At 42.4% G+C, this 22547-nt stretch overlaps 3 protein-coding genes and 1 long non-coding RNA gene across 4 annotated transcripts; all 4 read right to left on the bottom strand.

The window, feature by feature from the left end:
• Positions 1-5373: 5373 nt before the first annotated feature.
• Positions 5374-5982, bottom strand: LOC115591735 (uncharacterized). The gene is made up of 3 exons (XR_003986001.1): positions 5955-5982; positions 5700-5764; positions 5374-5525 (listed from the first exon to the last, which is right to left on the bottom strand). It is a non-coding gene; the product is annotated as an uncharacterized LOC115591735 (long non-coding RNA).
• A 49-nt stretch (positions 5983-6031) lies between these two features.
• On the bottom strand, positions 6032-7428 carry LOC115591518 (integumentary mucin C.1-like). The gene is made up of 5 exons (XM_030433584.1): positions 7069-7428; positions 6815-6879; positions 6456-6640; positions 6198-6310; positions 6032-6043 (listed from the first exon to the last, which is right to left on the bottom strand). The coding sequence occupies exons 1-5, from the start codon at positions 7390-7392 to the stop codon at positions 6032-6034; spliced, it is 699 nt and encodes a 232-aa protein (XP_030289444.1). The 5' UTR covers positions 7393-7428.
• Positions 7429-7734: 306 nt separating this feature from the next.
• On the bottom strand, positions 7735-16672 carry LOC115591517 (DNA-directed RNA polymerase II subunit RPB1-like). Its single transcript, XM_030433583.1, has 9 exons — positions 16618-16672; positions 15969-16073; positions 15704-15871; positions 15470-15577; positions 13499-13802; positions 9171-9545; positions 7940-8367; positions 7841-7860; positions 7735-7758 (listed from the first exon to the last, which is right to left on the bottom strand). The coding sequence occupies exons 2-9, from the start codon at positions 15991-15993 to the stop codon at positions 7735-7737; spliced, it is 1452 nt and encodes a 483-aa protein (XP_030289443.1). The 5' UTR covers positions 15994-16073; positions 16618-16672.
• Positions 16673-19002: 2330 nt separating this feature from the next.
• On the bottom strand, positions 19003-21593 carry LOC115591836 (lymphocyte antigen 6D-like). Its single transcript, XM_030434179.1, has 4 exons — positions 21545-21593; positions 19515-19619; positions 19250-19417; positions 19003-19124 (listed from the first exon to the last, which is right to left on the bottom strand). Exons 1-4 carry the CDS (start codon positions 21591-21593, stop codon positions 19003-19005), a joined length of 444 nt encoding a protein of 147 aa, XP_030290039.1.
• Positions 21594-22547: the final 954 nt, after the last annotated feature.

Genomic DNA, 22547 nt, shown 5'->3' with positions numbered 1-22547 from the left:
GGAAAAAGAGCCAAAGCGAAAAAAATAAGCCACTTTCAAACTCCAGCTTTTCAGGCAAGTTTCAACAGAGGTCCAACACCAATATGCATGATTTAACGAGAGAAATTGCGATTTCCGGGTGATGACTCCTTTAGGGAATTCTAACTGGAAACACATTGAGGCGTCAATAAATAATGGATATATTGTTGTGCTCATAATCAGTAGTCAAACAAAAAGGGAAAAGGGCAGAGAAAAAAAAACACTACTTACTCTTACTCTCTTACTTTTACACATTTTCTTGTGTTTTCCTCATGTCAACCTGGTGGTCCTACTTCTGCCGCACTATAATGCCTCATTAGCATCCCAGCAAGAGTCACAAGGCCATACTATGGTGTTAGTTGTGCTCCAATCTACACTGTTACATCTGCCTCATCCCCAGTCCTCCTCATGGCTGCCTCGCCCTTTCTGTCCCTATTCACTTCTCACAGGCCTTTTCATTTCCTTAAACTCCCTGGACCTGCCATCCTGGAGCTATCCACCAAATGCCCCCTGACTTTTCATCATAACTCCCAGATTCAGCCACTCGCTCTTGCCTGGCTGACAACCCCTCCCCCCTACCCACCTGTCCCCACTTTTTTCATCAGCCCTGCAGCACTTAGGCCTAGCCCACAGCATGCTAAGCGTGTTTAAAGTCATGAAAACTAAGATATTTTGAAGCTCCTTCTAAATTGCAACTTTTTCAAACCATGGAGGCGTAGAGTCCCACTATTCTGAGTTGCACCTCTATATAAGACGAGTAACCTGTTGGGAAAATGCGTGATAAACCTTATTTTTGGCAGCCATTTTTTTTGATCAAGGTCTTCTTATTTTGTTTTTACACTTTACAATTTACAGTTTAACACAACAGGACAGTAAATCCCCCCTGAGCCCAGCCCATCCCCCCTTTCACCAAATACCAGACAAAAAAAAAAAAATGAAATAAATAAATGAAATAAAAGACATAAAAGACAGAGGGCAGCATCAGGGGTTTACAGTACTATATTATAGGCCGCCATATCATCAACAAATATTAAGTAAGGCTGCCAGATATAGAATTTCCTATAAAATGTATCTGATCTTTTCCAACTTCTTACAATATCTACACTGACAGGAAATGAGCGGGGGACAAAAACAGAGAAGCTCAAAGAAAAAAATGACATCCAAAGACCAAGAAGACGAGTTTGAAGACGAGTTAGCTGATGATGAAAATGGCGACCTTAAACAACTCAGTACTAGAGTGCCTCACAAGTATTATGAAGGAAATACGAGACCTCAAGAGCGAAATGAAAGAGAATCTCTCTAAATTCAAAGATGAATTTAGAGAAGAGGTGAGGAGAGAGTTTGCTTTCTTCACAGAGGAAACAAACTGGAAAAATGCAGAAAACATTGGTGAAATACAATACAAAAGATAATACTGAGACACAGGAACGAATTTCAGAGCTGGAAGAGTGGAACGTGGATGCTGAAGAGGCCATTGATACCCTACCCAAATAAAATTTATTATTATTTTTATTATTACTCCAGAGGGTTTTTTCCTTTTTTGAGAACTACAGAGATAACTGCTTGGTGCACGGTTGGAGGTAAGGTCTTAAATGAAAGTGATTCTTCAAACACTGACAGTAGTAAGGGGGCAAGTTGATCTGAGGTCTGGAGAGAGCAGACCAACATGGCACAAGGCAGCTCGATCTCAGCGCAGAGGCCTGGTCGTTGAGGAGGTGCGCCGGCAGTAGCAGGCAACAAGATGCGCAAAGGCTTTCTCCCAAGCAAAACAGGGACAGTGGATGAGATGGGAGGGGGTTGAGAGAAGGAAGGTCTCTTGGAAGGAGCTCTGGAGCATGGAAGCATTTCACACCAGCTTCATCTTACGAGCAACGTACAATGTCTTGCCATCTCCCAGTAACCTGAAACAATGGTATGGAGAAGACCCAACATGCTCACTCTGTCCATCTTCAGCAAATCTAAAACACATCCTGGTTGGCTGCAAGACAAGCCTGACACAAGGCCGGTACACCTGGCGGCACAACCAAGTGCTGAAGTGCCTTGCAGCTACGCTGGAGACCAGACGGACATTCATCCATCAATGCCCTACCTCCACCATCCCATCCTATATCTGCCAAAAGTTTTGTCCGTGAAGGTGCAAAGCCATCGAAGACCACGACCAGAACAACATCTGACCTTGGTCAGTTGGGAGTAGCATGAGACTGGAAGTTAGTAGCGGACCTGAATCAGAGGCTCTGCTTTCCACCAGAGATCGCCACGAAGAACCTCAGACCAGACCTCGTGCTCTGGTCCTCGTCACAGCACAAGGTCTACATCATAGAGCTGACCCTGCCCTGGGAGGATGCCGTTGAGGAGGCCTACAAACGAAAGAGCCTTAAGTACCCTGAACTGGCAGCCGATGCGGAACAACATGGCTGGAAAGCCAAGGTTTGCCCAGTAGAGGTCGGCTGCGTGGGCAAAACAACTACCAGGCTACTTAAGGACCTAGGAATTCGAGGCCAAGCCCAACGCCAAGCCATCAAAGTCCTCTCAAGCGCAGTGGAGCAAGCAAGCCGTTGGCTCTGGCTGAAGAGGAGAGATGCCACCTGGGCCCCAAAATAGCATCTGTGGCGTGGAAGGGTTAAGAGCTGAGGGGGGCACACCTGGGACGCCAGATGTTGCCGATGAGCCCTCTGGAGGTGTTGTGGGCCTGTCATCGAAACACCAGTGAAGGAGGGTGCCCACCTGATGACTCCAATGAAGCTCCAAACCTCTCTGTCACACAGACAGCACCTTAGCCCCTACCTGGAAACCCCTCATTTGTCTGTACCGACCCACTTCATACCTCAGGAATGCAATCAATAAGGGATTATACGACCTAGTCCTAAAACAGAACTGAGAATTTTTTGAAAAACTCTGTCGGATAGCCATCCGGTCCTAGGGACTTGCCGCTTTGCGTAGATCTAATTGCAGATATTATCTCCAGGGCAGAGAGGTCCGTCTCCAACATGTCAGCTATGTTTGGGTCCACTGATGGAACATGTAGGGATCTTGAAAAATCCTCCATCGCGGATGGTGTTGTTGAAAGTTCTGATGTGTATAATCAGTCGGTGATTTGTTAATTTTTAACAGGGTGGATGGCCAAATGCGAGCATCACCCTGCCCCGACACATCTATGTACACATTAAAACCATAACTATGACATTTCTAATTCTACAATTCCATTTTATCCAGTTATCTTTGTTCTCTTCCTACTACAATTGTCTTTTTATAACTGAATTAAAGTATTGAGTAAATACACCTTTAAATTGTATGCAGTGGAATGAGTTTATTCAGGCAGGGTTTTCTCATGTTTCTCACAATACACTTCAAGCAGGGTTATTTTAAGTTACATGACCCCTTGGACTTTTTTACCATCTAAATTCCTTGAAGAACATCGTGCAAAATAGTAGACCCCGACCGATGTATTTGTAGGCCAATATTAGCCTATCACAGATATATCGGTATCAGCATATATATTGTCTGATATGAAAACCTTATATTTAAAAACTAGAAATACAGAATGGCGAAAGTCACTCCTGCAGGGTGCGTTTCAACGGAGGATAAAACAGCTCGTAAATGTAACAGCTACCTCACTAATGGTTGAACTATAAACCAGCACAAAAATGACAATTACCAACATAACTTAAGCCACCATGTTCTGAACAGACCCACTAAAAACACCCACAATATGTAACATTTAGTTTAGAACATAAATTGCAAACTTACTATTAATATTATACTGTCAGAAAAAACACATTTTTGAAAAAACTGAAAATAAACATGTGCGTCTGCTACAGGTTTTATTCCGCCCTCGGCACGGCATCATACCATGAATGTATAAAGAGAACAAGATTCATAGTGGGAACGTTCAGAAGCGGAGCCTTTTGCCTGCCCGACTTTGTTGATTGGTTTTTATTCAATCGGGAGTCTGCACAGGGCATTTTATTTTGAAAATTGGCCAGCAGATACTCTATGCCGTCCCTGTGTCTCTGACTTCCTGTTGGCGCGATCTGCTCTGTGCAGCTTGTTGCGGCTTTTGTCAAAAATAAACCAGACAGCCGAATCACAAAGCATCCGTACCCGCCTTGACTCCACAGCTGATCACGGCCACTTGTGATTTGTAACGCACTATCTGCTACTAGGGGATGGAGAGTGATGTCAGGTTAACAAGGGGGTAACCTGGTAATTTTGCAATCAATGGGGACGGCATCCCCCCTCATATACTGACGACAGCCATATTAATACATTGTCATCAATACTTCCAGTCGGTGCAAAGTTAAATGTGTATGTTTGTTCGAAACATACAACGCTTAAGATTACTATGAATCTTAGATTTGTACCCACAAAATTAATTTCCATTTATAGCCTTCATGTCATTAAGGGGGCTGTTTGTTTGTGTGGCAGTAAAAGTACAATGAACATGGAGTACAGGGTTTCTGTGGGGTTCATCCAATTAAATTTAAACCTGTTTTAAATACCCCATAGTATATATAACTTACCCAACTACCACAATATATACACCGATCAGGCATAACATTATGACCACCTGCCTAATAATGTGAACATTCCCCTTGTGCAGTCAAAGAAGTTCTGACCTGTCGAGACATGGACCAGACCTGCTCAGCACGTCTTTCAGATGCTCCATCAGATCTGGGGAATTTGGAGACCCAGTCAACACCTTGGGCCCTTTATTGTGTTCCTGAGCAGTGTTTGTGGTGTGTCAGGGCACATTGTCCTGCTGGGGTGCCACTGCCGTCAGTAGTGTTGTTGTGATGAGGGGGTGTACTTGGCCCACAACAGTGTTTGGATAGGAAATGTGTGTCAAGTGGTATTCACATGAATGCCAGCACCCAAGTTTTCCCAGCAGAACATTGCATTGTGATGAGATGATCAATGTTATTCACGTCACCTGTCAGTGGTTTTACTGTTGCGGCTGATCTGTGTATTTTCCAGCAGTATAGAGTAATTGTTGTTAACTATTAATTAAATTAGCATGATATGGGCCAAGAAAAGCAGCATCAAATAAATGCATGCATCAACAGATTGGATTGCAGCAGTTGTGGCTGCAGCTGTTTCAGGTGCAGAAGAAGTAGTTGCAGCAGTTGTGGTAACAGCTGTTTCAGGTGCGGCAGTAGTAGTTGCAGGAACTGGACCCGCTGTGAAAGCATTTTTAAAGGAATAGGTTTAAAAAACTAAAAATTTTATTGTGCCAGATCCAAAAGCATTTCCTTGTCTGCTGTGAAACGAACATCACTGAGCACCAGTCTAACAGACTTATATAGAGCTAAACAGTTTACTTACATATTAGTAGAACTGAAGAGGCAGCAAAGGTCACATTGAAGGCATTGGAATCATTTGCAGCATCAACTAAGGTTTGAACAACTGCAGTATTCATTGGGAGTGCTGAAGCAGGGACAGACTGATTGAACACAACTGAAAGTTCTACTTCAGTTCCAACCACTCGTGTTTGTTGAGCTCGAGCAGCACTGTATCATAAAACAGAAGAAAACAAATGTCAAATAATGATATAAGACGACTTTCTATCTATGTGTCATTTGCAATGTATGTCACACTATTAACATCAGAAGACACACATTTTAGGACCACAAAGCTGCTTACAACAGTTGGTAAAGATTAAATTCAGGAGAAAATGTTTTTACCTGAACTGTCTCACAATGGTCCGGTCAAAGACAAAACCAAATCTTGCTCGATATATTTGATTACACTGCAGAAAGACAACAAGATTGAGTTAGCCTGATAAGCACAATATACTTCAAAAGGAATTTAACAACTTCACTTAAATAATTTTTAATTATTATTAAGTATCTTGTATTTCAACTAAAACATTCTGTCCAAATATTTATGCTCAGTACTGACAAAATGAATGAAAAATGCAAAAGGATATAATTACTCACACGAGCTGTAACTCTTTGTGAAAGTTCTATGAATTGAGGGCTGGAGGTGGAGAGCAAGTCATCTGTAAAACCTTCATTCAACAAGCTTGCTGATATGATGTAAGTAACAGGGTCAGGGGTTGTTGTTGTTGTTGTTGCAGCTGTGGTTGTTGTTGTCGCAGGGGCAGTAGTTGTTGTCGCAGGGGCAGTAGTTGTAGCTGGAGGGGCAGTAGTTGTTGTCGCAGGGGCAGTAGTTGTAGTCGCAGGGGCAGTAGTTGTAGTCGCGGGGGCAGTAGTAGTTGCAGCAATTGTGGCGTCGGCAGTTGTGGTAACAGCTGTTTCAGTTGCGGCAGTAGTAGTTGCAGGAGCTGGACCCGCTGTGAACGCATTTTTAAAGGAATAGGTTTAAAAAACTAAAAATGTTATTGTGCCTGATCCAAAAGCATTTCCTTGTTTGCTGTGAAACTGACATCACTGAGCACCAGTCTACCAGACTTATACAGAGCTAAACAGTTTACTTACATACTAGTAGAACTGAAGAGGCACCAAAGGTCACATTGAAGGCATTGGAATCATTTGCAGCATCAACTAAGGTTTGAACAACAGCAGTATTCATTGGGAGTGCTGAAGCAGGGACAGACTGATTGAACACAACTGAAAGCTCTACTTCAGTTCCAACCACTCGTGTTTGTTGAGCTTGAGCAGCCCTGTATCATAAAACAGAAGAAGACAAATGTCAAATAATGATATAAGACGACTTTCTATCTATGTGTCATATGCAATGTATGTTACACTATGAACATCAGAAGACACACATTTTAGGACCATAAAGCGGCTTACAACAGTTGGTAAAGATTAAATTCAGGAGAAAATGTTTTTACCTGAACTGTCTCACAATGGTCCGGTCAAAGACAAAACCAAATCTTGCTCGATATATTTGATTACACTGCAGAAAGACAACAAGATTGAATTAGCCTGATGAGCACAATATCCTTCAAAAGGAATTTAACAACTTCACTGAAATAATGTTTAATGATTATTAAGTATCTTGTATTTCAATTAAACATTCTGTCCAAATATTTATGCTCAGTACTGACAAAATGAATGAAAAATGCAGAAGGATATAATTACTCACACGAGCTGTAACTCTTTGTGAAAGTTCTATGAATCGAAGGCTGGAGGTGGAGAGCAAGTCAGCTGTAAAAACTTCATTCAACAACCTTGCTGATATGATGTAAGTAACAGGGTCAGGGGTTGTTGTTGTTGTTGCAGCTGTGGTTGTTGTTGTTGGTGGTGCAGTAGTTGTAGCTGGAGGGGCAGTAGTTGTTGTTGCAGGGGCAGTAGTTGTAGTCGCGGGGGCAGTAGTTGTTGTCGCAGGGACAGTAGTTGTTGTCGCGGGGGCAGTAGTTGTTGTCACGGGGGCAGTAGTTGTTGTTGCTGGGGCAGTAGCTGTTGTCATTGGGGCAGTAGTTGTTGTCGCTGGGGCAGTAGTTGTTGTTGCGGGGGCAGTAGTTGTTGTCGCGGGGGCAGTAGCTGTTGTCGCGGGGGCAGTAGTTGTTGCAGGGGCAGTAGCTGGTGTCGCTGAGGCAGTAGTTGTTGCGGGGGGCAGTAGTTGTTGTCGCGGGGGCAGTAGTTGTTGTCGCGGGGGCAGTAGTTGTTGCGGGGGCAGTAGTTGTTGTCATTGGGGCAGTAGTTGTTGTCGCTGGGGCAGTAGTTGTTGTTGCGGGGGCAGTAGTTGTTGTCGCGGGGGCAGTAGCTGTTGTCGCGGGGGCAGTAGTTGTTGCAGGGGCAGTAGCTGTTGTCATTGGGGCAGTAGTTGTTGTCGCTGGGGCAGTAGTTGTTGTTGCGGGGGCAGTAGTTGTTGTCGCGGGGGCAGTAGCTGTTGTCGCGGGGGCAGTAGTTGTTGCAGGGGCAGTAGCTGGTGTCGCTGAGGCAGTAGTTGTTGCGGGGGCAGTAGTTGTTGTCGCGGGGGCAGTAGTTGTTGTCGCGGGGGCAGTAGTTGTTGCGGGGGCAGTAGTTGTTGTCGCAGGGGCAGTAGATGTTGTCGCGGGGGCAGTAGCTGTTGTTGCTGGGGCAGTAGTTGTTGTTGCGGGGGCAGTAGCTGTAGTCGCGGGGGCAGTAGCTGGTGTCGCTGGGGCAGTAGTTGTTGTCACTGGGGCAGTAGTTGTTGTTGCGGGGGCAGTAGCTGTTGTCGCTGGGGCAGTAGTTGTTGCAGAGGCAGTAGTTGTTGTCGCGGGGGCAGTAGCTGTTGCGGGGGCAGTAGCTGTTGTCATTGGGGCAGTAGTTGTTGTCACTGGGGCAGTAGTTGTTGTTGCGGGGGCAGTAGCTGTTGTCGCTGGGGCAGTAGTTGTTGCAGGGGCAGTAGTTGTTGTCGCGGGGGCAGTAGCTGTTGCGGGGGCAGTAGCTGTTGTCATTGGGGCAGTAGTCGTTGTCGCTGAGGCAGTAGTTGTTGCGGAGGCAGTAGTTGTTGTCGCGGGGGCAGTAGTTGTTGCGGGGGCAGTAGTTGTTGTCGCGGGGGCAGTAGATGTTGTCGCGGGGGCAGTAGCTGTTGTTGCTGGGGCAGTAGTTGTTGTTGCGGGGGCAGTAGCTGTTGTCATTGAGGCAGTAGTTGTTGTCGCTGGGGCAGTAGTTGTTGTTGCGGGGGCAGTAGTTGTTGTCGCAGGGGCAGTAGATGTTGTCGCGGGGGCAGTAGCTGTTGTTGCTGGGGCAGTAGTTGTTGTTGCGGGGGCAGTAGCTGTAGTCGCGGGGGCAGTAGCTGGTGTCGCTGGGGCAGTAGTTGTTGTCACTGGGGCAGTAGTTGTTGTTGCGGGGGCAGTAGCTGTTGTCGCTGGGGCAGTAGTTGTTGCAGGGGCAGTAGTTGTTGTCGCGGGGGCAGTAGCTGTTGCGGGGGCAGTAGCTGTTGTCATTGGGGCAGTAGTCGTTGTCGCTGAGGCAGTAGTTGTTGCGGAGGCAGTAGTTGTTGTCGCAGGGGCAGTAGTTGTTGCGGGGGCAGTAGTTGTTGTCGCGGGGGCAGTAGATGTTGTCGCGGGGGCAGTAGCTGTTGTTGCTGGGGCAGTAGTTGTTGTTGCGGGGGCAGTAGCTGTTGTCATTGAGGCAGTAGTTGTTGTCGCTGGGGCAGTAGTTGTTGTTGCGGGGGCAGTAGCTGTAGTCGCGGGGGCAGTAGCTGGTGTCGCCTGGGGCAGTAGTTGTTGTCACTGGGGCAGTAGTTGTTGTCGCTGGGGCAGTAGTTGTTGTTGCGGGGGGCAGTAGCTGTTGTCGCTGGGGCAGTAGTTGTTGCAGGGGCAGTAGTTGCTGTCGCGGGGACAGTAGCTGTTGCGGGGGCAGTAGCTGTTGTCGCTGGGGCAGTAGTTGTTGCAGGGGCAATAGTTGTTGTCGTGGGGGCAGTAGCTGTTGCGGGGGCAGTAGCTGTTGTCATTGGGGCAGTAGTCGTCGCTGAGGCAGTAGTTGTTGCGGGGGCAGTAGTTGTTGTCGCTGGGGCAGTAGTTGTTGTTGCGGGGGCAGTAGCTGTTGTCGCTGGGGCAGTAGTTGTTGCAGGGGCAGGAGTTGTTGTCGCCGCGGCAGTACCTGTTGCGGGGGCAGTAGCTGTTGTCATTGGGGCAGTAGTCGTTGTCGCTGAGGCAGTAGTTGTTGCGGGGGCAGTAGTTGTTGTAGCGGGGGCAGTAGTTGTTGCGGGGGCAGTAGTTGTTGTCGCGGGGGCAGTAGATGTTGGCGCGGGGGCAGTAGCTGTTGTCGCGGGGGCAGTAGCTGTAGTTGATGGGGCAGTAGTTGTTGTTGTGGGGGCAGTAGCTGTAGTTGATGGGGCAGTAGATGTTGGCGCGGGGGCAGTAGTTGTTGTCGTGGGGGCAGAGCAGTCCGGCCCGCTGATGAACGTAACTGACCTTCTCCGGAAAGGTAACATACGCAAGCTGGCAGCAGCTGTACATTCGCTTGAAGTTGCACAGCCCGAGAATGGAAAAGTGGAGCCGTTAAACTCAACTGTAAAAAAAAAAAAATAACTATAGTTTTAACACATGAACCATGATTGTGTTTCTTAATGATGTCAGGAAGAAATATTAAGATTCTTCATTTGTTTGAAATAAGTAACACCATGATGTCCAAATACTATTAGAAATGAAGGCCTTCCATGAAAAAGAAAACTTAAACTTAAGAAACTTAATCTTGAGAACAATCAGGATATTTTATTCAATAATGTCCTTCTTATCTGTTGTTTTAATTCATTTTTATGGAATTACTGTTAGTAGGCTTAGCTTAGTTGAAATTCTGAACCAGAGGGTCTCAAACTCCGGACCCTGGGCCATTTCTGCCTTCTCCTCTCTATCCGGCCCTCGATATAATTTTATCCAGTCTGCAAGTTATTTTCATGGTTTAACATCAATGCACACCAAAACTACATCTTCATATGCATTTGAAATAAATGCAAATGTAAAAAACATTCATGTGAGAGGGACTCGTCTCAACAACGTCTTTTCCATAAAGTGTAGAAGGACTCAGAAGCTGCAGTTGACGCAAGTTGTGTCTTGAGTCAATAAATCGCCAAAGCCATTCACTGAAGTGCTGTTTCTGAACTATTTCATGTTGCAAGTAGCTGATTTTCTATGCCCAGAATAGTTACAGGACAATGACTGAAGATTGTTTCATCAGGGACATTAATGAAAAGTTTGAGGTGACAGAAGAGCGGCTGAGTTTGTGAGCTCAAAAGTAAATTCAGGGAGGCACAAGGAAAGCAGACGTGACTGGACAATTTCTGAGAGAACTCCATCTATCCCTCCCAGAGCTCTCCAAAGTGTCCAGTTGGGTCGCCTTTTTGGAAGCACACATCTGTGTGAGACACTTTTTTCCTCGACTATGGACTTTAATAAATGCAAGCACAGGTCCAGGCTTACTGACGCCATCTTGAAGCTGTACTCGGGGGTTCAACTGTGACCTCCATCAGGGCAAATGTGGCTCAGTTGTGTGAGCAGAGGTGCTGCCAAGTGTCCCGCAAGAAATAAAGTACAAATCTATTGAGGGATTTCATTTTAGTTCAGTGCAAGGTTTAAATGAGTTAAAGTACAAGGAAAAAAGATTTGCTCTAATGGTTTAAAAAATATAATAAAATATAAAAAATACATTGAAACTGTTGTTTGCATTTTGTTTGTCATGTATGAAGAAAATAAGGACAAAAGTTTTTTAATAACTGTTAAATTTTTTTCATATAAAATTGTGTTGGGATTTCAGTATATTCTGTTAAAGACAGAAATAACAGTACATTTTCAGTAATATGGTGCTTTCTTGTTGTACCTCCTACTAGATAACAATACCAGCAGTGTCCCCTGCCCTATTTGAGTTTGACACCCCCAGTTTAAACCAAATGTGGGATATTTGAAAAAAATGTCATGCTTTATTCATTAAATCTTTCAGGTAACAACTCATGATAGCCTTCATATAAATTTAGTGCAGTGAAATGTACATTTGCCTCTCAGATGAATATATTCAAGTACCTCAACATTATACATAAGTTCAGTGCTTTAGTTACTATATCTAATAATGTTCCTCAACTGGTTGATTTTCTGGAGTTCACATGTAGTGACTTCTTCCAAAAACTTTCAGGCAGAGACATTTATTTAGACAACCTGTGTTGTACTGCATCATAAAGACTCACCTGTCGATTGAAAGCATCGGTCCTCGTCTCCCCTGCATTGTAAGCTATTGACACATACAGTGTTACAAGAGAAACACTGCAGGCTGTTGGCTTTCGGAGTCCCAGGAGCTGAAACAGAAAGGAACAAAATTATTTACTCAAAAAAAAAGAGAACATTATGAAAATCAAACAAGTTAGAAGATACCAGTATTCTATTTGTTAATATATTTTATTTTATATTCTGTCTTTACTTACTATTCAAAGTTTTTGTGTTGCAGTTATCTGTGTTGCAGCACTCAGCAGATGTAACTGAGCTAGAAGTACCAAAGCTGACTGAAAATGATCGAGGGCCTGTGGCTGGACACAGTGAGGACGATGCACAGCTCTTGAAAATCTGTGTCGTAATCGCTCTGCCTCTTGTTTCTACAAAATCAAAGGTTAGTTTGTTAATGTTGGACTCACAACACCACACGTAGTATATTTAACAGAAATAGAATAGATAATGTAAAGAAATGAATACCTAGAGCAGTAGCTGTTACACACATCGTCTCTGAGTTACTACATGTCACATTCTGCGGGTTTGAACACTGGTCATCGTTGCAACTTTGACACACAAGTGCTCCAGCTGCAATAAAGAGAAAAACAGTTATGAATGATGATCACATCTCAATTCTCTGATCGCCTGTGGTGGCCAAAAACTCTTCTTCCTCTTGTGCAACAGGTTTTTGAATTACACCAGGTTGCGTAAATGGTGTCCAGTTTGTAGGACATTAATCTAAGTCGTCATTATTTATCACCTTTTTAGATTCTGTGATGGAAATTTTGTACTGACATATAGGGACATTTGAATTGAACTCTTAATATAACTTGTTTCTCTACCCTAGTTTAAGGAAATGAGTATTCACCCCTCTCTGAACTTTCATATGTGCCACTCACTCACCCCGTCTGAACTTTCTTTGTTTACATGACTTAAAGAGTTTGAAGACACACCACAGAGACGGCTATATTCATCAAGCTGTTACTTCACTTTAGATATTGAGCAGTACTTTATGGTTTATTTCGACGTGACGGTGGTCAATACTTTCTCTGTACCAGTTAACAGTAAATGCACAAGGTAGGCTAACAATTCATCTTGCTTCAGACCATTTATTACCGTGTAGCGTACCGTTGGTAGTCTTTAGCCGGGCATCAGTTGTTGTAGTTGGCGCAGAAGTTGTAGTTGTGTGGGGCAGTAGTTGTTGTTGTGGGGGGCAGTAGTTGTTGTTGATGGGGGCAGTAGTTGTTGTTGTGGGGGCAGTAGTTGTTGTTGATGGGGCAGTAGTTGTTGTTGTGGGGGCAGTAGTTGTTGTTGATGGGGGCAGTAGTTGTTGTTGATGGGGGCAGTAGTTGTTGTTGTGGGGGCAGTAGTTGTTGTTGTGGGGCAGTAGTTGTTGTTGTGGGGCAGTAGTTGTTGTTGGTGGGGCAGTAGTAGTTGTGTGGGCAGTAGTTGTTGTTGATGGGGTCAGTAGTTGGTTTGTTGATGGGGCAGTAGTTGTTGTGTGATGGGACAGTATTGTTGTTTTGTAGGGGGGCAGCAGTTTCGTGGCAGTAGTTGTTGTTGATGGGGGCAGTAGTTGTTTGTCCGTGGGGGCAGTAGTTTGTTGTTGTGGGGGCAGTAGTTGTTGTTGATGGGGCAGTAGTTGTTTTTGTTGATGGGACAGTAGTTGTTGTTGATGGGGCAGTAGTTGTTGTTGTGGGGGCAGTAGTTGTTGTTGATGGGGGCAGTAGTTGTTGTCGTGGGGGCAGTAGTTGTTGTTGATGGGGGCAGTAGTTGTTGTTGATGGGGGCAGTAGTTGTTGTTGATGGGGCAGCAGTTGTTGTCGTGGGGGCAGTAGTTGTTGTTGTGGGGCAGTAGTTGTTGTCGATGGGGCAGTAGTTGTTGTTGATGGGGCAGTAGTTGTTGTCGTGGGGCAGTAGTTGTTGTCGTGGGGCAGTAGTTGTTGTTGATGGGGCAGTAGTTGTTGTCGTGGGGGCAGTAGTTGTTGTTGATGGGGCAGTAGTTGTTGTCGTGGGGGCAGTAGTTGTTGTTGATGGGGCAGTAGTTGTTGTCGTGGGGGCAGTAGTTGTTGTCGTGGGGGCAGAGCAGTCCGGCCCGCTGATGAACCTAACTGACCTTCTCCGGAAAGGTAACATACGCAAGCTGGCAGCAGCTGTACATTCGCTTGAAGTTGCACAGCCCGAGAATGGAAAAGTGGAGCCATTAAACTCAACTGTAAAAAAATAAAAATGATCATTGTTTTAACACATGAACCATGATTGTGTTTCTTAATGATGTCAGGAAGAAATATTAAGATTCTTCATTTGTTTGAAATAAGTAACACCATGATGTCCAAATACTATTAGAAATGAAGGCCTTCCATGAAAAAGAAAACTTAAACTTAAGAAACTTAATCTTGAGAACAATCAGGATATTTTATTCAATAATGTCCTTCTTATCTGTTGTTTTAATTCATTTTTATGGAATTACTGTTAGTAGGCTTAGCTTAGTTGAAATTCTGAACCAGAGGTCTCAAACTCCGGACCCTGGGCCATTTCTGCCTTCTCCTCTCTATCCGGCCCTCGATATAATTTTATCCCGTCTGCAAGTTATTTTCATGGTTTAACAGCAATGCACACCAAAACTACATCTTCATATGCAATTGAAATAAATGCAAATGTAAAAAACATTCATGTGAGAGGGACTCGTCTCAACAACGTCTTTTCCATAAAGTGTAGAAGGACTCAGAAGCTGCAGTTGACGCAAGTTGTGTCTTGAGTCAATAAATCGCCAAAGCCATTCACTGAAGTGCTGTTTCTGAACTATTTCATGTTGCAAGTAGCTGATTTTCTATGCCCAGAATAGTTACAGGACAATGACTGAAGATTGTTTCATCAGGGACATTAATGAAAAGTTTGAGGTGACAGAAGAGCGGCTGAGTTTGTGAGCTTAAAAGTAAATTCAGGGAGGCACAAGGAAAAGCAGACGTGACTGGACAATTTCTGAGAGAACTCGATCTATCCCTCACAGAGCTGTCCAAAGTGTCCAGTTGGGTCGCCTTTTTGGAAGCACACATCTGTGTGAGACACTTTTTTCCTCGACTATGGACTTTAATAAATGCAAGCACAGGTCCAGGCTTACTGACGCCATCTTGAAGCTGTACTCGGGGGTTCAACTGTGACCTCCATCAGGGCAAATGTGGCTCAGTTGTGTGAGCAGAGGTGCTGCCAAGTGTCCCGCAAGAAATAAAGTACAAATCTATTGAGGGATTTCATTTTAGTTCAGTGCAAGGTTTAAATGAGTTAAAGTACAAGGAAAAAAGATTTGCTCTAATGGTTTAAAAAATATAATAAAATATAAAAAATACATTGAAACTGTTGTTTGCATTTTGTTTGTCATGTATGAAGAAAATAAGGACATAAGTTTTTTAATAACTGTTAAATTTTTTTCATATAAAATTGTGTTGGGATTTCAGTATATTCTGTTAAAGACAGAAATAACAGTACATTTTCAGTAATATGGTGCTTTTCTTGTTGTACCTCCTACTAGATAACAATACCAGCAGTGTCCCCTGCCTGGTTTGAGTTTGAGACCTCGAGTTTAAACCAAATGTGGGATATTTGAAAAAAATGTCATGCTTTATTCATTAAATCTTTCAGGTAACAACTCATGATAGCCTTCATATAAATTTAGTGCAGTGAAATGTACATTTGCCTCTCAGATGAATATATTCAAGTACCTCAACATTATACATAAGTTCAGTGCTTTAGTTACTATATCTAATAATGTTCCTCAACTGGTTGATTTTCTGGAGTTCACATGTAGTGACTTCTTCCAAAAACTTTCAGGCAGAGACATTTATTTAGACAACCTGTGTTGTACTGCATCATAAAGACTCACCTGTCGATTGAAAGCATCGGTCCTCGTCTCCCCTGCATTGTAAGCTATTGACACATACAGTGTTACAAGAGAAACACTGCAGGCTGTTGGCTTTCGGAGTCCCAGGAGCTGAAACAGAAAGGAACAAAATTATTTACTCAAAAAAAAAGAGAACATTATGAAAATCAAACAAGTTAGAAGATACCAGTATTCTATTTGTTAATATATTTTATTTTATATTCTGTCTTTACTTACTATTCAAAGTTTTTGTGTTGCAGTTATCTGTGTTGCAGCACTCAGCAGATGTAACTGAGCTAGAAGTACCAAAGCTGACTGAAAATGATCGAGGGCCTGTGGCTGGACACAGTGAGGACGATGCACAGCTCTTGAAAATCTGTGTCGTAATCGCTCTGCCTCTTGTTTCTACAAAATCAAAGGTTAGTTTGTTAATGTTGGACTCACAACACCACACGTAGTATATTTAACAGAAATAGAATAGATAATGTAAAGAAATGAATACCTAGAGCAGTAGCTGTTACACACATCGTCTCTGAGTTACTACATGTCACATTCTGCGGGTTTGAACACTGGTCATCGTTGCAACTTTGACACACAAGTGCTCCAGCTGCAATAAAGAGAAAAACAGTTATGAATGATGATCACATCTCAATTCTCTGATCGCCTGTGGTGGCCAAAAACTCTTCTTCCTCTTGTGCAACAGGTTTTTGAATTACACCAGGTTGCGTAAATGGTGTCCAGTTTGTAGGACATTAATCTAAGTCGTCATTATTTATCACCTTTTTAGATTCTGTGATGGAAATTTTGTACTGACATATAGGGACATTTGAATTGAACTCTTAATATAACTTGTTTCTCTACCCTAGTTTAAGGAAATGAGTATTCACCCCTCTCTGAACTTTCATATGTGCCACTCACTCACCCCGTCTGAACTTTCTTTGTTTACATGACTTAAAGAGTTTGAAGACACACCACAGAGACGGCTATATTCATCAAGCTGTTACTTCACTTTAGATATTGAGCAGTACTTTATGGTTTATTTCGACGTGACGGTGGTCAATACTTTCTCTGTACCAGTTAACAGTCAATGCACAAGGTGGTAAGCAATTCTAAATCTTGACTTCCAGACCATTTATTACCGTGTAGCGTACCGTTGGTAGTCTTTAGCCGGGCATCAGTTGTTGTAGTTGGCGCAGAAGTTGTAGTTGTGGGGGCAGTAGTTGTTGTTGTGGGGGCAGTAGTTGTTGTTGATGGGCAGTAGTTGTTGTTGTGGGGGCAGTAGTTGTTGTTGATGGGGCAGTAGTTGTTGTTGTGGGGGCAGTAGTTGTTGTTGTGGGGGGAGTAGTTGTTGTTGTGGGGGCAGTAGTTGTTGTTGTGGGGGCAGTAGTTGTTGTTGTGGGGGCAGTAGTTGTTGTTGATGGGGCAGTAGTTGTAGTTGTTGTATGGGGCACAGTAGTTGTTGTGGTGGGGGCAGTAGTTGTTGTTGTGTGGGGGCAGTAGTTGTTGTCGTGGGGGCAGTAGTTGTTGTCGTGGGGGAGAGTAGTTGGCAGAGTAGGTTGTTGTTGGTGGGGCAGTAGTGTTTGGTAGTAGTTGTTGTCGTGGGGGCAGTAGTTGTTGTTGATGGGGCAGTAGTTGTTGTCGTGGGGGCAGTAGTTGTTGTTGATGGGGCAGTAGTTGTTGTCGTGGGGGCAGTAGTTGTTGTTGATGGGGCAGTAGTTGTTGTCGTGGGGGCAGTAGTTGTTGTCGTGGGGGCAGAGCAGTCCGGCCCGCTGATGAACCTAACTGACCTTCTCCGGAAAGGTAACATACGCAAGCTGGCAGCAGCTGTACATTCGCTTGAAGTTGCACAGCCCGAGAATGGAAAAGTGGAGCCATTAAACTCAACTGTAAAAAAATAAAAATGATCATTGTTTTAACACATGAACCATGATTGTGTTTCTTAATGATGTCAGGAAGAAATATTAAGATTCTTCATTTGTTTGAAATAAGTAACACCATGATGTCCAAATACTATCAGAAATGAAGGCCTGCCATGAAAAAGAAAACTTAAACTTAAGAAACTTAATCTTGAGAACAATCAGGATATTTTATTCAATAATGTCCTTCTTATCTGTTGTTTTAATTCATTTTTATGGAATTACTGTTAGTAGGCTTAGCTTAGTTGAAATTCTGAACCAGAGGTCTCAAACTCCGGACCCTGGGCCATTTCTGCCTTCTCCTCTCTATCCGGCCCTCGATATAATTTTATCCCATCTGCAAGTTATTTTCATGGTTTAACAGCAATGCACACCAAAACTACATCTTCATATGCAATTGAAATAAATGCAAATGTAAAAAACATTCATGTGAGAGGGACTCGTCTCAACAACGTCTTTTCCATAAAGTGTAGAAGGACTCAGAAGCTGCAGTTGACGCAAGTTGTGTCTTGAGTCAATAAATCGCCAAAGCCATTCACTGAAGTGCTGTTTCTGAACTATTTCATGTTGCAAGTAGCTGATTTTCTATGCCCAGAATAGTTACAGGACAATGACTGAAGATTGTTTCATCAGGGACATTAATGAAAAGTTTGAGGTGACAGAAGAGCGGCTGAGTTTGTGAGCTTAAAAGTAAATTCAGGGAGGCACAAGGAAAAGCAGACGTGACTGGACAATTTCTGAGAGAACTCCATCTATCCCTCACAGAGCTGTCCAAAGTGTCCAGTTGGGTCGCCTTTTTGGAAGCACACGTCTGTGTGAGACACTTTTTTCCTCGACTATGGACTTTAATAAATGCAAGCACAGGTCCAGGCTTACTGACGCCATCTTGAAGCTGTACTCGGGGGTTCAACTGTGACCTCCATCAGGGCAAATGTGGCTCAGTTGTGTGAGCAGAGGTGCTGCCAAGTGTCCCGCAAGAAATAAAGTACAAATCTATTGAGGGATTTCATTTTAGTTCAGTGCAAGGTTTAAATGAGTTAAAGTACAAGGAAAAAAGATTTGCTCTAATGGTTTAAAAAATATAATAAAATATAAAAAATACATTGAAACTGTTGTTTGCATTTTGTTTGTCATGTATGAAGAAAATAAGGACAAAAGTTTTTTAATAACTGTTAAATTTTTTTCATATAAAATTGTGTTGGGATTTCAGTATATTCTGTTAAAGACAGAAATAACAGTACATTTTCAGTAATATGGTGCTTTCTTGTTGTACCTCCTACTAGATAACAATACCAGCAGTGTCCCCTGCCTGGTTTGAGTTTGAGACCTCGAGTTTAAACCAAATGTGGGATATTTGAAAAAAATGTCATGCTTTATTCATTAAATCTTTCAGGTAACAACTCATGATAGCCTTCATATAAATTTAGTGCAGTGAAATGTACATTTGCCTCTCAGATGAATATATTCAAGTACCTCAACATTATACATAAGTTCAGTGCTTTAGTTACTATATCTAATAATGTTCCTCAACTGGTTGATTTTCTGGAGTTCACATGTAGTGACTTCTTCCAAAAACTTTCAGGCAGAGACATTTATTTAGACAACCTGTGTTGTACTGCATCATAAAGACTCACCTGTCGATTGAAAGCATCGGTCCTCGTCTCCCCTGCATTGTAAGCTATTGACACATACAGTGTTACAAGAGAAACACTGCAGGCTGTTGGCTTTCGGAGTCCCAGGAGCTGAAACAGAAAGGAACAAAATTATTTACTCAAAAAAAAGAGAACATTATGAAAATCAAACAAGTTAGAAGATACCAGTATTCTATTTGTTAATATATTTTATTTTATATTCTGTCTTTACTTACTATTCAAAGTTTTTGTGTTGCAGTTATCTGTGTTGCAGCACTCAGCAGATGTAACTGAGCTAGAAGTACCAAAGCTGACTGAAAATGATCGAGGGCCTGTGGCTGGACACAGTGAGGACGATGCACAGCTCTTGAAAATCTGTGTCGTAATCGCTCTGCCTCTTGTTTCTACAAAATCAAAGGTTAGTTTGTTAATGTTGGACTCACAACACCACACGTAGTATATTTAACAGAAATAGAATAGATAATGTAAAGAAATGAATACCTAGAGCAGTAGCTGTTACACACATCGTCTCTGAGTTACTACATGTCACATTCTGCGGGTTTGAACACTGGTCATCGTTGCAACTTTGACACACAAGTGCTCCAGCTGCAATAAAGAGAAAAACAGTTATGAATGATGATCACATCTCAATTCTCTGATCGCCTGTGGTGGCCAAAAACTCTTCTTCATCTTGTTTTAAATCACACGAGGTTGTGTAAATGGTGTCCAGTTTGTAGGACATTAATCTAAGTCGTCATTATTTATCACCTTTTTAGACTCTGCGATGGAAGTTTTGTACTGACATATAGGGACATTTGAATTGAAGTCTGGTCCGTGTATCTTTTGGTCATTTGATTTTCCTTTCAGACACAGGTATTTAAAAACAAAAAAACAATTGATTTTCGTTTTAAAATACAAAAATTTAAATTGAAATATAAGGCGTTTTTGTTTTTCATGATCAAAAAGGGATGAGCGAAATTACAAAAATGATTTGATTTTCATTTTCTATTTCATATAACAAAAAAATAATAATTTTTTTCCAGAAACGTAAAAAAGGCATGTTTATTCATATTCTGAGACTGGATGTTGTCATTTACTGGACGGTGCTTGATATCAAGCTATGGATGGTGTATTTGACTTTTACACGTCTAATATGAGACTACAACTATACTTGATATCAAGGAGAAATTCAAAAATAAAAGTCCCATATTTATGCCTAGAGATAGCATATTTGACCATATATGAGCTACTGTAAGAATACTTGTGTAGAAGTCAGATATATCACCCATAGCCAGGAATTACTGAGCAAAGTGTTTTTACAGTACATCAAATATATGAAAATATGCCACTTTAGGTACAAATGGGGAATTTTATTGTTGAATTTCTCCACATTGGTGCAGTAAAAATGCTTGATATCAAGTATAGTGGTAGTCTTAGATGTGTAGATGTCAAATATACCATCAGTAGCCAGGAAATATTGAGCAATGTGTTTTTACAGCACCTCAAATATGGTCAAATATGCAAACTGGAGGCATAAATATGGGACTTTTATTTTGGCATGTCTCTACACTGGTGCAGTAAAGATACTTGATATTAAGTGTTTTTTCTTCATCATGGGCTCATGAAACACTTTAATCATATTTTATTTTAAATCCCTAGGTTCGAATTATAGCTTACTGTTCTTAATACCTTTATTCTGAAAACCGAAAGTAAATACTGCTGTTTCTCCGCATTTACCATAATGCTGAGAATACTTGTACACTCGAAATTTAAGTGCGGCTGATTTGACCACGGAGATCAGGGTGATGGCTGGCTTGACCGCAGTTCCATACTGCCACGGTAGATTACCCCGCAGTAGCCTACTAGCCTACTGTTTCTTCTACACAGCACCGTCCAGTAAATGACAGCATCCGGTCTCTGAATATGAATAAACAGGCCTTTTTTCCTTTTCTGTTTTCTAGTGATTTTATTTTTCGTTATATGAAATAGAAAATAAATATCGAATCATTTTTATAATTTTGCTCATCCCTTTTTGACCATGAAAAAGAAAAACGCCTTGTATTTCAATTTACATTTTTGTATTTTAAAACGAAAATCAGTTGTTTTTTGTTTTTAATACCCGTTTCTGAAAGGAAAATCGAATGACCAAAAGATACATGGACCCACTCACTCACCCTGTCTGAACTTTCTGTGTTTACATGACTATCTCTTTGCATGCAGACTCAGTAGCAGTCGCAGAAACAGAGTTTTAAGACAAACCTGTGTTGATGCTCTGTGACTGCTCCTCTTGTACGAGATTAAACTTTGTTAACTTTGAGCTGGCTCCGATCTCCTTCCTCCAGTTCTAAATTATCTACGAGTTATTTTAACAGACTCCTTCTCTTACTGCTATACCACATTCAAATTTACCCCCCAAGGACACAAACCTAGACGTAAATTTGTTTGATAAATAATACTCAGACTTGTCTAAAGATCTGCATTATACAGTCTAGTACCTGCAGAAAGTCTGAAGTAAGATTAAGTAGAGTTACCTGTGCTGGAGAGAGCCCAGATGAGACTCAGAGAAAAGATCAGCTTCATCGTGATTAACAGGTCAGTGCTGGAGTTAGTTTCCCTGGATGTTGATACTACACCTCACCAGAACACCTGCTCTTCTTATACTGCGCAGTTCTGCAGAAATTCATGACATGCATTAAACCTCAGTGATCAGGTGTGTTCCTCTGTTGTCACGCAACCATTCAGGCTCTCATCAATTTTTCTTGGAATCTGCAGTCCTGTCATCTTGCCACACCTTTAATTACAGCAAGGTTAACTAGTGAAGGACTGCGCACCACAAACTGGCGCAGTGGGACGGCAGCCAACCCAACCTGCCATCTCAATGTGCTTGACGAGTTGTGAACTAGACTCAAAAATCTATTTTTCTTACAAATTTGTCCTTTAAAGATTTGTTCAAATTGGGAAAACGAAGGTAACATCAGACAGCTGCTGTGAGAGGCGTGTTGGGGTTATGACAGAGTTTGTTCAAGTTAATGGCTGAAAATCTGCGGGTTGATAAAACAGGGATATCAGCAGTACCCGATTTAGAGGCAGTGTGACAGAAGGCAGAAGTTTTTGGACGTCATGTGCAAAATATGAACACTGATGAATAATCATTATGTACACCAGTGTTGGGCAGTAACTACTTTTCTCAGTATCTTGGTGGAAGCGTCGCTGTTCTCTGCTGCAGGGGAATACAGACAGGTTAGCTTGAGTGAGCTACGTCACTGGATGGAAAGATGGCAGAGGGTGAGGAGGACGGAGACAAATTGATCCCGAGACAAAAAGACAAACTTAAATAACAAACAAATACAGTTACACGTTACGTTACTTATAGGAGGTAAGACGTGTGGCATAGGAATTTTGAAGAGAAATTTCCTCAAAATTCAGAGGTAAGAACAACAAAAATGAATGCACTGAAATCACTGAAACTGGTATAGACTAAAAGAGCCCACTACACTTCTTAAAAGTAACAAAGTATTGTAACAAACTCTTTGC

Source organism: Sparus aurata, chromosome 11 (assembly GCF_900880675.1).
Source record: "Sparus aurata chromosome 11, fSpaAur1.1, whole genome shotgun sequence".
Lineage (NCBI taxonomy): Eukaryota > Metazoa > Chordata > Actinopteri > Spariformes > Sparidae > Sparus > Sparus aurata.
This window is presented reverse-complemented; position numbering and strand designations above follow the sequence as displayed.